The sequence below is a fragment of the Argiope bruennichi genome, chromosome 4 (genome assembly GCF_947563725.1).
Source record: "Argiope bruennichi chromosome 4, qqArgBrue1.1, whole genome shotgun sequence".
Taxonomy (NCBI): domain Eukaryota; kingdom Metazoa; phylum Arthropoda; class Arachnida; order Araneae; family Araneidae; genus Argiope; species Argiope bruennichi.
Genome location: NC_079154.1, coordinates 96,316,064 through 96,330,278, shown reverse-complemented (window position 1 = coordinate 96,330,278; position 14,215 = coordinate 96,316,064). Strand labels below are relative to the sequence as shown.

The 14,215-nt window shown below is 28.9% G+C and overlaps 1 protein-coding gene across 1 annotated transcript; it reads right to left on the bottom strand.

Moving 5' to 3' along the window:
- Nucleotides 1-2,361: 2,361 nt before the first annotated feature.
- Nucleotides 2,362-5,603, bottom strand: LOC129965942 (cuticle protein 8-like). Its single transcript, XM_056080245.1, has 2 exons — nucleotides 5,445-5,603; nucleotides 2,362-3,405 (listed from the first exon to the last, which is right to left on the bottom strand). The coding sequence occupies exons 1-2, from the start codon at nucleotides 5,454-5,456 to the stop codon at nucleotides 2,773-2,775; spliced, it is 645 nt and encodes a 214-aa protein (XP_055936220.1). The 5' UTR covers nucleotides 5,457-5,603; the 3' UTR covers nucleotides 2,362-2,772.
- Nucleotides 5,604-14,215: the final 8,612 nt, after the last annotated feature.

Genomic DNA, 14,215 nt, shown 5'->3' with positions numbered 1-14,215 from the left:
AGATCCTAGTTTCATTGCTTTTATCACTTACGTACTGAAATATATATACAAAAAAAAATCAAAGTGGAAACAATTTCACTATTTATTTTATATAATTTCTTTCATAGAACAATGAAGTAAAATAAAAGTAGATGAATACGTGCAAAGCAGTCAAAATTAAAGACTATATGTTGGAAACAGTGTAAACAAAAATTCACTAACCCCAAGAACGATTCTTGGTCTTTGCCATATAGTAATTAATTTAATATATGCGCTATTGTAAAATATCCAAATAAGAGAATGTCAACATTATCACTACTCATAGTATTACTGATGACTATGTCATAGTATTATTGTCATAGTACTATTACTATATCAATATTTATACACTCCAGTTAATCTTGACATTTGCTGAAATGGCGACTACTGATTGCTGACATTCACTGGAAAATATCGACATTTGCCAGATATCGGTCTTTTATCGTAACATATATAAAATAAACATAATAAATATATAAATAATAAATACTTTGTATTGTCCTTTCTATTAAAATGGTATATCTATTAGGCCTAATTTCAGGGGATTTTCGGGTCACGAGGAATCATTATTAGACCTTTTGTCTGCATTCCCTCACAGAAAAAATCCCCTTTTTTGAATCCCTGCCTGAGGGTGATCCTTGTAAAAGTCTTCAGGCCGTATTCCTTTTTTTTATTTGTTTTTTTTATTATTTATTTTCCTATTAACTTGATTTTAATACTTTTGTCTCAATTCATCTGTGTTTTAGAAGTAGCTGCATTTGAGCTCTCTAAATACTATGAAGTTTTTCTTGTCCCTTTTTTGGTTTTAGTTTAAATAATAAATAATTTTTAGTTGCGATTCCGAAACTATTTCGTTTCGTTTTCATTTTAGTTTCGTTTTTTTAAATATTTCTTACTTTAGATTGGCTACTTAATAAATATATAATATATATTATATATAAAAAATAAATAGGTCCAGAGCAAACGATGGTAATTTTAAACAAGTGTTTCATTTTTTATTTCCCTTTTCATATATTTGATCCTTTTTGTTCTGAAATATTGTTTCACCATGAAAATGAGGCGTTTTTATTTGTATTACTAAAGACCGATTTTTTTTTTTTTTTATTTTAACCAAGCAGCATATTATATATATATATTTCCTATTCTATAATTAGATATTTTTTGAATAAGTATGCGACTTTAAAGTTCTGAAGATTGGGAATACATCATGAAAATATTATTTATAAAGTTTTATATATATATATATATAGAGAGAGAGAGAGAGAATCGTCTTCAGCAAAAATTGCAAACTTAATATTTAACTTTGATTTTTTTAATGATTTGTCAGCAATCTGTACTTGAAATTCTTATTCATTTTGACTATTAGAGATAATCCATGCAGTTCTTTTTGACTACAGAAAATTAAAAAATTTTCTCAGAGTAATACAAATACAAAATGAGGTAATAAATAGAAAATAATAAGAAAAACAATGGAACAAATAGAAATAAATATCATATAAGATTCAAAATTGTATTATATTTAACTTCTGGTTCCCATCTCTTCAATTTGCATTCTAGCATTTTTTTTCAGAGCTAAAAAAAAAAAAAAAATGCGTTTTTTTAGAACTTAGCATTTTAAAACTTAAGAGGTATTTGTTTTAACATGAGAAAGCTGCTAAATTTTTACTTAAAATAGGTATTATTAGAAAAATTTACATTGAGAAAAGTTACTTATATATTAAAATCTTTCACTGTAACCGCAAATATTATTGGATTTTTAAGTTTCTTTGTGGACTTAGGAAATATTAAAAAATGACACTTTATGTAAAACTTCAAAAAATTTTATTCAAATATTTACAAAAAAAAGTACACAAATGCTATATTTGTAAATTAAAAGATAACATCGATTGAAGTTGTATCACAGTGTAATAATCAAAATACTCTGCAAGTAGTTGTTGCTGTTTTCAAGTTATATTCAATACATAGGTTTAGTTCTTTTACATGTTTAAAGATCTTAAAATAATCTCAAAAAATTGTATAATAAATTGATTGTTACAAAGAAATACAAAATGATTCTTCTTTTACGAGATTATTCATTCTCTTAACCATTTAATATTTTTAGATCGTTTCAAGACAGTTTGGCAGAACATAGAACTTGCAATTGTATCTAACAGACTTAGTTATAAAGGATTGGCACATAGCGAATGAAAGAAGATGGTTCATTTCTACGTTTTATTCAAAGCTACTTTGATATTTGTATGCACCCTGAGCTTTTTTGATACTTGAATGAAGAGAGAAAACTATTTGACCATAACCCAGATATTAATCTTATTCTTTCAATTGAATGATGGGCATATTTTAAAAAAAAAATAAGCCATATTCTCATGCAATAATTAATAGCTTTCTTCAAAGTAATAGTAAGAGAGGGAGAAATGAACTTAAAAGACTTTTCACAAAAAAAATAAAGCATAGTTATAACTGCTTTTCATACCGTTGCCACTAGAATTTTCAAGAGCTGTTTCAAATCCCCTACAAAGAGAACTCACTCCCAGCGAGGCTTGAAGTGAAAGGTTTTTAAATTAGAAGGAATTCGCAACAAGACATGAAAGAAGAAGCGAATAGAAAGCCCCGCTCCAATTTTCTAAAATCTATGCAAACATTTTCAATTCTGACATGGGACTGACAATTCAAAATTTTAAAGGCTGAATTTCATACGATACACAAAAAACAGAGCCTATTATTTAATTAAAAAAAAAAAGAGTTCATCAGGATCGTTTAGTGTCGAGCTGTACCAATGTTGTAGGACAATCTTTCAACATCAATAAAAGCTGGGCCATCCTGGTAGTAAGGGTCATCCTTCCTGGGATCCCATTGACCATCATTGTATCTGGAGGCAGCTTGAGGAGCTGGTCTGTATTGTTGAGCTGGTGGGCTGTATTGCTGAGGGGGAGGATTGTATTGCTGAGCAGGGGGACTGTATTGTTGAGCAGGGGGGTTGTATTGTTGAGCTGGTGCCTGGTAAGCAGGGGCAGCAGCAGGTTGAGGAGCTGGTCCAGGAGCGACACCTGCTGGTCCAAGACCATCACCTTCGGCGACGAAACCTGACTTTCCTGCAGTGTATCGGATGATTCTTTGTTTGCCAGATTCATCGAGGATACCATAAGCGCCTTTTACTGTGCCGTCAGGGAGTCGGGTCTCTTCTCGAAAGCTTTGTCCCAAAGGTCCTTTGCCGGTGTCATAACCGAATTTGTAGTCGCCTGCGAGGTCAGAACCGATGTTGACGTAATGGACTGGGGCAGGGGGATGGTAATTTCTTGGGTAAGGGGTGGTCAACTCATTTTGAGATTGATAAGGTCTACCTTGCTGATACTGGGCTAAAGCCACAGCGAACAGTGCGCAGGCGAGGATCTATGAGTGAAAAGAAGACAATTTTCATTTCAATTCTTCAGTATATAAATTTTTGAAAGAAAAATTAAAAACAAATTTTTAAATTGAATATTTGCTATACAATGAAATAACTTTTATTATTATACTTTTCGACTACAAGTTAAAAGCACATAAGAAGTTAGAGCGATTCCATTGATAAAAAAAATCTTAACATAATTTGTTATAAAATCCATTATTCCCAGGAATGAACAGTTAAATTGTCTGTATATTTAGTACTTAGGTTCTGTTTATTTTATTTCATATTTAAAAGTCATGTATAGTAGGTTTCAGCCATAATTATATCTCTTTTTATTACCGGAAGCTCCCGACATTATTTAATATTTAAAGTCTGTATAAAAAAAGTCATGGGTTTAATAAATTGTTTAAAAAATAATAATAATAATTTTATAAATAGATATATATTCGACAACAATATTGTCACTATTAGAAAATGTAGCTTGTAAATTTCTAAAATTCAAATAAATAAAAATGTAAACAAAATAATTTATTAAAATAGGCAAATCTAACAAACGAAAGTAAGCAAAATGAAAAACTCGAGTTTTTCATTAAGATTAAACTAAACTATAGGTTAATTTTTTTTTGTTAATGTACACAATTCAATCATATGTTACAGTAATTTTAAAAAGAAAATTTTTTTAAATGTATGAAAGCGATGAAATACTAATGAAAAATGTTAAAATCGAGTTTTTTTTCCTTCTAAACGACACAGTTTTTAATATGGAAAAGGATTATTTATTTATCTAAATTTTATTTTAAATGTTTTATTATTTTCTCTGTTACGATTTCAAAAAATTGCCGAAATAATAAATCTCAAAACTGAAATTATTTTTCTTAAACAAATTTGTAGATGATATTATCATTTTTATGATACTAAGAAATGCAATTACAATCATTAATTATAAAAATTAGTAGTTCTAATGTAAAAAGTTAAATCTACAGCTTTATTTCAAATAAAATAACTGAGATATATGAGTTTTTTCAGCATCATTCATTTATTTATTTTATTAACAAAACATTGATGTCATAATTCAATTTCGATATTTGATTAAAACAATGAAAAAAAGCTGTTACTGATTTTTCTCCTTTACAAGCCTTGATTTCTTCCAGTATTTATACACATAATGTTTGAAAAAAATACTAAGCAGGCGGTATTAAAAGTGTTGCTCTGCGATTTATTTTAGCTTTCAGACACTATAAGCTTTGGAAAAATAAAGTAAATACTCAAATAGTTCCAACATTGGTATTATTCATTTCCGGATTGATTATATAAGTATATATTTATAAGATTTTTAACGAAACATTTTTTGGAACTCTCAAAATTAATAAAAGTAAAATCTAGCATTTATAATTCAAGTGTCAACTAATTGGAACGTTTCAAATATAAATAATTTGATTTGAAAATCCTGATACTGAATAAAGAATTCAGTTATTTCTTTGTACTAAATTAATATAAAAATTTCCGTTGCCCAAATTTTCTACAAAGTATCATAATAATGCAGTTTATTTAAATGAATATTTGTTTAATATAGTTTTCTTATCTTTAAACTCTGCGAGATAATTAAATTTAACTGAAATATGATCTTTGACATTTGTTCTATTTGAAACTAAAACATTTAGATGGACGAAAGAATCAAATTCGATTCATTTTAGTCACATATGACAACCTCTATTTACTATTTAGCTAACAAAAGTAGCAAACGATTTTCAATCCTATTATGCTGATAAAAAAAATATTACTTTAGGAATAGTTCCAAATATTACTTAATGCCATCCGAAAGTTCCAAAAATAATTATTACATTAAAGTGAAACTAAAAATCGTACATTTTAAAGCAAGAAGAATTTATGAAATAAAAATGCAGGAAGATAGTTGATAGTAATAAAAAGAAAATAATTGCTTCTCAATTCCAGAAAGAAGAAAGATTATAACATTAAGTAATTAAGTTTATTTTTTACGATTCAGAAAATTGCCAGAACAATTCCTAATGAAAATAATACTTACCGCTTTAAACATTGCGCCTTAGTAAGAAAACCAAGGTGTGAAAAGGGATCGAAGTGCTCTCGAAATTGTGATCTATTCGAGCCATCTGGATTTATATATACCTCTTGTGCCCCTCCCAATCGAAACAGGCCTGAAACACGGTTGGAATCTGGGTCAAGTTTAAAAATGCTTTCGCTGTATGGCTTGTTTTTTATTATTTTTCTTTGTTCCGTTATTCGAACAAAAATGTTTTCGAACGCTACGCCCTTAGGGGGATGATACGTCTTTGGAGTAAGGATGGTAGGCTTGGATGCCTCCGAGGTGATTTTTTTCATCGCGGTCATTCCGAATAACTTTCGCTTTTTAAATCAAAGTCGTAGGTTGGCAACTGTTGGTTATCGTTTGGCCTTCGGTCAAGCATGAAGGATTTGAAACATTCTAACGACTGGACATAAAACACTGCAGGGCGAACAGTTTATCTTTTTTTTTCTTACAATTATTTATCATTAATATTGCATTTGTGACAAAAGATTCCACACTGGGTCTTCGTGAGAAGATTTTAAATTAGAAGCCTTGAACCATTATTTAATGGGGTACAAATAATAAAGTTACTTGTAACAAAGAACATAATTCTAAGGTATTCAATTTTAGATCGAAAATTATCTAGTGTTACTCATCGCTATCTTAAAACTTCATCTTTTCTTACTTTCTCGTATATGTAGTATGAGAAAGTATAGTAATCGTCAAAAAATTTGAACTCGAGATTTTGATTAATCTTCACGTTTTAGAGTTCCCCGAGTTCGATAAGCACATTTTTGGAAAATGTCTGTCTGTCTGTGACAAAGATAACTCAAAAACGTTTTCAGCTACAAGGTTGAAATTTGATATACGATCTTTACACCGAATTTGCATATTTTTATCAAACTTTTAGTAAAATCTATTAAGAGGAAGTTTTTCTGCCCGTCCGTTCGAATCTAAATTAATACGATAATTATAAAACGACGAGAACTAGATAGATAAAATTCTATGCACAGATTTTACATATATAGTGTAGACATCAGTCAGATTTTGTGCCAAATCCAATTAAGTTGACTGTCGTCAGTTTGTACTTTAGGAAATAAGTAAATGTGGTAGTTCAAAAAACCCAATAACTTAAATATGTCAAATTTGGTAAGAGACAATTCCAGTTTTGTATGAAATTTTTGTTTCAATCGGTTGAGAAAAAACGTGTCTAAAACACAAATTCGATTTTCAGGTGCTATTAATATAATGCTGAAAGTTACTCTCCAAGGATGATACGATAGATTCAGTAACAATGCTAAATTCACGTCAAACGTTAATATTTAGCAGCTATTGTACGCCATGGCCATGTAATGCGTTCTTTGGCATGACAAGCGTATTAGATAGTATGCGAGAAAGTTTTGGGAAGACAACTACGGCTAGTTATTATCATGTTTTCACTACCATATTGTGAGATTCCACAAAATGGAAGAACATTTTAGGAATAAATTCTTTATATGGCTTATGATTATCTGTAAAATTAGTGCTTTGAAGTACTGCATTTGCGTTAAAATCGAAATTTATTAAAAAAAAATTTCATTTTCCTGAGTATTAAATTGATTTTTGACATTTTTTCTACAAAACATTCGTACATTATTTTTTTTTTTTTTTTTTTTTTTTGTCTGTTCTATGCGAAGGCAACATATGTTCTAAAATCTTTAAATTCATACACGTGAGTTTAATTTTACAGTTGAAAGAATGGAGGATTGTTTTTATAGGAGAATTAATTTTCAATCCAAATCAAATTATACGTTTTCAAAAACTGTTATGCAACAGATGTTATATGTTTGTAAGCAAATCATTGAACAAAAAGTAATTTATGAAACTAGATCGTCACGATAAAACTGAGAGAAAACAGGAAACAAAAGTGTATAGACTATTGTTTGAATTCTTGCATTTATTCGGCATGGTGGGTTCAAGGTTGAATTGAACTGATTTTGTTAGAAGTAAATTTAACTTTTTGATACAGTTCTTTTCATCAGCTTTTCTTAAGAATGAATGAACACTTGTTAAAGAAAATTTAAATGTTCCCTGCTTGTTTCCTCAGAATCTACGTTATAAGGATATTCAAAACGTATTTTCTTCAGTGGCCACGTCTTCCAATCGGAAAATAAAGTTTATTATTAAGCTTATTATAATAATAGATGATAATTTATACAAATTCTTGTTAACAATTTATATAAATTGATAATAGATAACAATTTATAAAAATATGTTTAAATGAGTAAAATTTTTAAACTTTTTTTAAAACGTCACAGCAACTGGCAGATTCTTCATTTTTGCTGTCTGATTTTTTTTTAAATTTCATATATTGTATGTTTTTCGAAAGCGATTATTTAAACAGATTATTTGTAATTTCCACATTATTTAAATTTTTTGTAAATATTCTTACAAGAGAACAAGGTTTAAATCCAAAGCTTACAACAATAACATAATGCTGAAAACAAATGTAATTTATTAGTTTACATTACATAAGCTAAAGGAATTTAAATGCAGAAGCATTATTCAGTCAAATAAAAAGAATTTTCTCAAATAAATTCAGAGGAAAAATTCCGTCTGAAATCTTGCTAAGCTCATGATGAGGATAATTATGTTACAAAAAAAAAAAAAAAAAATCCAAATTCTGACCGTGGATTGTTTGTTGAAAAGTCCAGACGACTCAATAACGGATCAAGACGCTTTATTCAACTAAAAAGCATAAATTCACAGTAGCAAAACACAGACGAAGCGTACGTAAAACAGCACTTGCAATAAACAGCAGCACATATCAATTGTAATAACATAAAGTGTTCAGAGAGATGACAAAGGAGATATTATTCCAAAGCGACTACTAGCTTGAGCAAATGCTTTTATTGATACCCTTACATGCATAGAATGTTCTAGAATGATATTGTATTTTTGCTCTTGCACGATGTATCGGCAAAATTCCAGCGGTTACAGGAAGTTTCATTTTTGTTACCAAAATTATCAAATTTATCGTCAAGTCACTAAATGATCGCCAGATTTATCACCAAGGCCATAGGACATTGATGCGGCATCCTTATTATATTCGTGAAATTATCGTCCTTATCAAGACGCTTCACAGGTTTATAACAATACTAGCTTTTTTTTTTAATATTCTTTCTTTCTATAATTTTTATATACGAATATACCTTTTCTTTGTTTAGTACTATCTACTTTTGGCTACCAGTTGATTCGCTAAGATTATCACATGGTAAAAATTTCATAAAATTTTTTTAATATTTAGCTTGATTTTAATGAACCCACCTATAAAGCAGCTTAAAAATTCAAATTTTGATAACGAATGTAATCTATATTATTTTACAGACCATACAAGCATTTGTTCACTGTGATATGCATACATGTAATGAGATTAATTAACGTACAATCACAGTTCCATGGCAAATGAAACTGCTCATGCTGCATCTAATTGCTCATTATGTGACATCAAGCATTTTTCTCCCCCTCCTGCAAAAGGCACAAGGGATTCCAAAATTAAATTTGTTCTCTCTTTTAATGAATTTACATTATCAGAAATAGGTTTCATTCCTTTTAAATAAAGTTTTAATATAATGATGCCAAATAATAGCATTGATTCTTGATAAAATTTATCCATGGTTTAAAAAAAATAGTTAAACAGCAGCGTTATTATGTTAATAAGAGATGCAAAAAAAAAAAAAAAAAAAAAAAAAAAAAAAAGAGTCGTTTCTTCTCCTTTTTAAAATTTTCAGAACTATGATAGATGGTTTTGTTTAAGGTCCATTTTACTACAAGCTAACTGACAAAGTAAGTATTATTGAAACTTTTACCGACATAATTTTAAAAATATGCTTCGAAAAATTGAGAACTTTGATAACCCAAATCTTATCGGAGAAATCTTTTGAAACATGCGAACTTTGGAGAGATAGAAAGGATTAAGCGATTGTCAAGAATCTGTTTCCTAATCTTACAAGTATTGTTATCAGACGACTCATTGCTTTCGACATGTCTTAATCTCTATCGATATCGTTAAACATGGTGATTGACTTATCAATGAACTCCGAGCTGCGAGATAATATTTGGAAAATAATTTTATAATTTTTTTTTATGCATATAAGGACGGAAAAAATTATTGATAAAAATTGCATCGTGTTAAAAATGATTAAAATGGATGCTTGCAATTCAAAGGATTGAATAACAACGGAATACAAAGGAACTCGATTAGATCTTTTTTTGAAAATAAGTAAAAACAACATTGTAATGTAAAAATCAAAATTTGATAGAATATGAATGGATTGGTATAATTCAATTTATTGGTTACTTTGGAGTGGTTCTCGCAACTTAGAAGATAGTTAATTAAAGTGATATCCTCGTTACTTAATACAACAATAAGCAAGCCGGCGTCCTGGCATAGAGGTAGCGCATCTTCCCCGTGACCTGGGCGTCCTGGGTTCGTGTCCCGGTTCGGGCATGATTGTTCTTCATCTGTTCTATCTGTGAGACGTGTGAATGTGCCGCCCTGTAAAAAGGGGTTGTGCAAGCGAATGTGATGCGTGAGTAGCTAAGACGTACTCTTCGCCCTAGTTGGGGCTACTAAAACAAGAGACGCTCCCTTGGCTTAAAATCGCTGACTTCCTCAGCGAGCTTGTCCATGGCAAGTGTCATTATAAACAACAACAATAAGCAAACTTCTATACAACCCATTATTAAGAAGATGCTTGACTTTGAAAAATTAATTTAAAGCCATAATTGGTAAATGCGAAGCATGAACCTACGAACCTTCGATTCCGAATTCTACCATAAAGCCCCCACAGACTTGAACAGATTTTCAGCTTTAAGTTGAAAGTGTTCACAAAATCTATTATAGGCACAAAGTCTATCATCGTCTTTAGTTTTAATATTGCCCTTGGTTCATTTCATTATATGATGTTGAGTTGAAATTTATTCTGAGACTTACTCAACGAATGAAATGATTTCAGTAACTTTACAATAAAATGAAGCAAATGCTATATTGACATATAATAAATAGCATGAGTGGTTCAACAAAGAAAAATTATGCATAGTATTTTCATAACGAAGTATAGTATATTTTTAATCGTACTTGGAATTAAAAATCGAAATAAACGTATTAATATTCTGTATTCACAACATATCACACATTTAATGCCTAAATATCTCTAATTTTTTTGCCTCGCCTACCCACCCCCCTTTGGTAGGGCAATGCCATTGGAGATCCTGTTCTTTGTATTCTTGTTCTGATTTAAATTTCGCGTAACATATTCTTATTATTTCTACCTTCATATGGAGAAACTTATTATGAAATAAGTTAAAGAGTAAATTGAAAAAATAAATAATTATTATTGAATATTATTGATTAAAATAAAGAGCATCATTGAATAAATAAATAACTATTGAATATTACTGAATAAAATAAAGAGCATCATTGAATAAATAGATTATTATTATTTAATCTATACTTATATATAAAGCTCAGTGTGTTTGTGTGTGTTGGCGCTCTACAGAAAAGACCATTTGACCTACAGCTACCAAATTTGGTGCGTGTATACCTTGGAAGTCGGGAAGGTGCACCTGGGGTCCCTTTTTTTGAAATTTTAATTAGAATTTTAATTATTAATTAAAAACTAACTTTCCCGCCAAAAAAATCCTTTCATTTTCCCCACCGCCAAATGAGTAAAGCTTCAATTTTTTTTCCCCCAACAGCAATGAGGCTAGGGCTAACATTTTTCGGCCGATTATTTCAAACGGTTCTGTTTATTTTCTTAATGTTTTATGCATTTAAAATTAAATATTGTTAACTAATCAATCTTTCAGATTCATTCTGAAGTACTTTTGAATTAAAATAAAACAGATTAAAGGAAATTAAAAATTTCTAATCTACATAGCGTTATCCCAACTGGCGTAGAAAAATTCACGCATTTGCGTTACCGTAACTGGCGTTGAAAATTCACGCATGCGCATTGTATTCTGCTTGTTTACATTTAAACGGAAGCGGACTCGATTTAAATTATTTTTAGGTTAGTTGTATGCTTTTGTAATTAAATTGTATTTATGTTAGTTTAAGTTAATCGTTTTTTAAGTAATTTTTTTAACCTGTTTTCGACCGATTATTTTAAACGATTCTGTTTATTTTCTTAGTGTTTGATGTATTTAAAATTAAACATTGTTAATTAATATACCTGCTCAAGATGAATCTGAAAAAATTTTGTTGACAAATTCTTGAGATATTACATAAATTAAGAAAGATATTCTTTAGTGCCCATAAGGTTTAAATGCTCAGTGACTCTGTTTTCAGTACTCATATATATATATATATATATATATATATATATATATATATATATATATATATATATATATATATAGCTTCGTTTCAGTAAAAAAATATTATTATATTAATTGCAATTTAACCATTTCCACTTTAATTTAAAGCATAAATTCTACGGGAGCTAACAGAAAATTGGAGAGATACAGATTACGTTATAACTGAAGGCCTTTATAATATTCTGAGTGAATTGAAATTTGAAGTTTTAAAATATTTTAATGAAGAAGCTATTAAAGTAAGAATTACATAAAATAGTTTATTATTAAAATTTTAACGAGCATTAAGATCAGCGAACCGGCTGGTCGCCAAAGGCGGCTAGTATTGTAAAATACAATAAAGAGCATCATTCTACTATTTGATATAGAAACTATTAAAAGTATCTCTAAATATTTATTAAGTTCGAAATAATTAAATGTCATTTAATTTGTTTTCTGTTAAAATTAAAATTGTCACTTTATTTTTTCTTTCTTTATGATGCAGAATTCAGCAGTATTCCTATATAAGCAGCTATTTTGTTATGCACAATTCAAGGTTTATAGATTGTAATTCCATTGTGAAGGTGCCTTTTTATTCTCCAAAAGTCACGCTTGTTTCTTCTTATTTTTTTCTCCACCGGATCATTTAACTTTAAAGTAGAAAATGATTTAAAAAAAAAAAAAAAAAACTAGGTCGCAATAACCTTTTATTCAATTGGAACTTTTGTCTTTTACTTCTAAAATTTTATGAAATCTGATGATTAGAATGAAATGTTTAGAATCACCAGATTATTGTTTGACACATTTATAATCATGAATAAAGTGGTATCCCCATTTAAATATTTTCTATAAGAATCGAGCATTAAATAATGAAACAAATTTTAAAAGTTAAAAAAAAAGGTAGAAATTGTCGATATTATCGATTTATAGAATAATTAGGAATTATTTTTGTTTAAATCAGTCATCAAAGGCGTACTTTTGATATGTTTTGAACAAATTACTGGAAACAAAGAGGAAAAAAATAGAACTGAATGATAAATGAATGCAATTATTCAAACTAGAAAATCATAAATTCTTTTAAGAAACTGATTATTGCGTTATAAATGGCTTGTTGTGCAAAGAGTTGGAATTACTTTAATTTTTGACAAGAAATTCGGCACTTGCGGTGCAGTCTGCAATAGAATTTATAATTTATCAAATGGTAATTGGTTCTCAATTGTATAAATGTACTAAAATATTAGTAAAATTAAAACTGATTGAAATAAAACTTGGAAAAGAATTTCTTCTATTTTGCATTTGTCAATAACGGGGTTAATAAAACTTATTAATTATCATTCTTTGGTTGAGTAAAGCATCTGAACCTGCAGTTTAAAAAAAAAATCAAAGATTAAGAATGATAATTTTTTTTATATTTCCATCCACTCATAGGTCTTATAAAATTATGTCTTGATGTTTCTTTGAAAGCAGGCAAATGTTTCATGCATCTTTGCTTACAATTCTTGTGTTTATTCTGAGACAAAGTCGGAGGAAGAAATATTCGTAGACTTTGACATCTGAAAAATTGATGAAGAATAAAAATTTTAATTCAGAATGGAAACAAACGAGGGAAAAGTCTGGAAATCTTTCTGAGAAGAAATTAGCTTTCCAAAAAGACGTAAATATAGATCTACTGTAGAAAAGTTATCTAATTTTAAAACATTAAGGTTTAATATAAGTGTAGAAGCTCACTTACTCCATTCTCATCTGAATTATTTCTCAAAAAATAAAAAATACAGTCGGCGAGGAGTAAAGCTAAAAATTTTACAATGACATAAAAGAAAAGGAAAAGCAATATCAAAGAAAGTGAAATAACAGCATGATACTCGATTACTTCCAGATGTTGAAAAGATATTATGTGCGTTCATTCACTAGAAAAAAGCAAAAGAGAAAGAGAAAACGCTACTTTATAAGGATTTGTACCCCTTTTCCATAACGACATTTATCAATTAAATCATGGCTGAGCTGCAATATAAATATTAAGCAAATATTTCTGATGTGAAAAACCTACATAGTAATGCCAAAATATTTTAATTTGAATTATTTCCCCCAAAATATGAAATGGTTTTGTAAGAAAAAGCTTTGATAAAAAAATTGGATTTTATTTTTGAAAATTAAATAAAAATCAGTCATCAAGAAATAAAAATCAAGGAAAAAAATGATACTGAATAAAAATGGCATTGAAAATAATTTATCTCAAATTAAGTTATGCTTTGTTTCTTCGTCTGAACAATTTATAGAATCAAAAAAAAAAAAAAAAAATGGAATGTTTTATGTCTCATGTTTAATGTATAAGTAGAAAACCAACTTCATCCTATTTTTGACTCACCAATTTTTACCCTTATGATTCTAGTGAATGTGATATGCTGTTTCGAAAAAATTGTTTAAAAATTGCTATT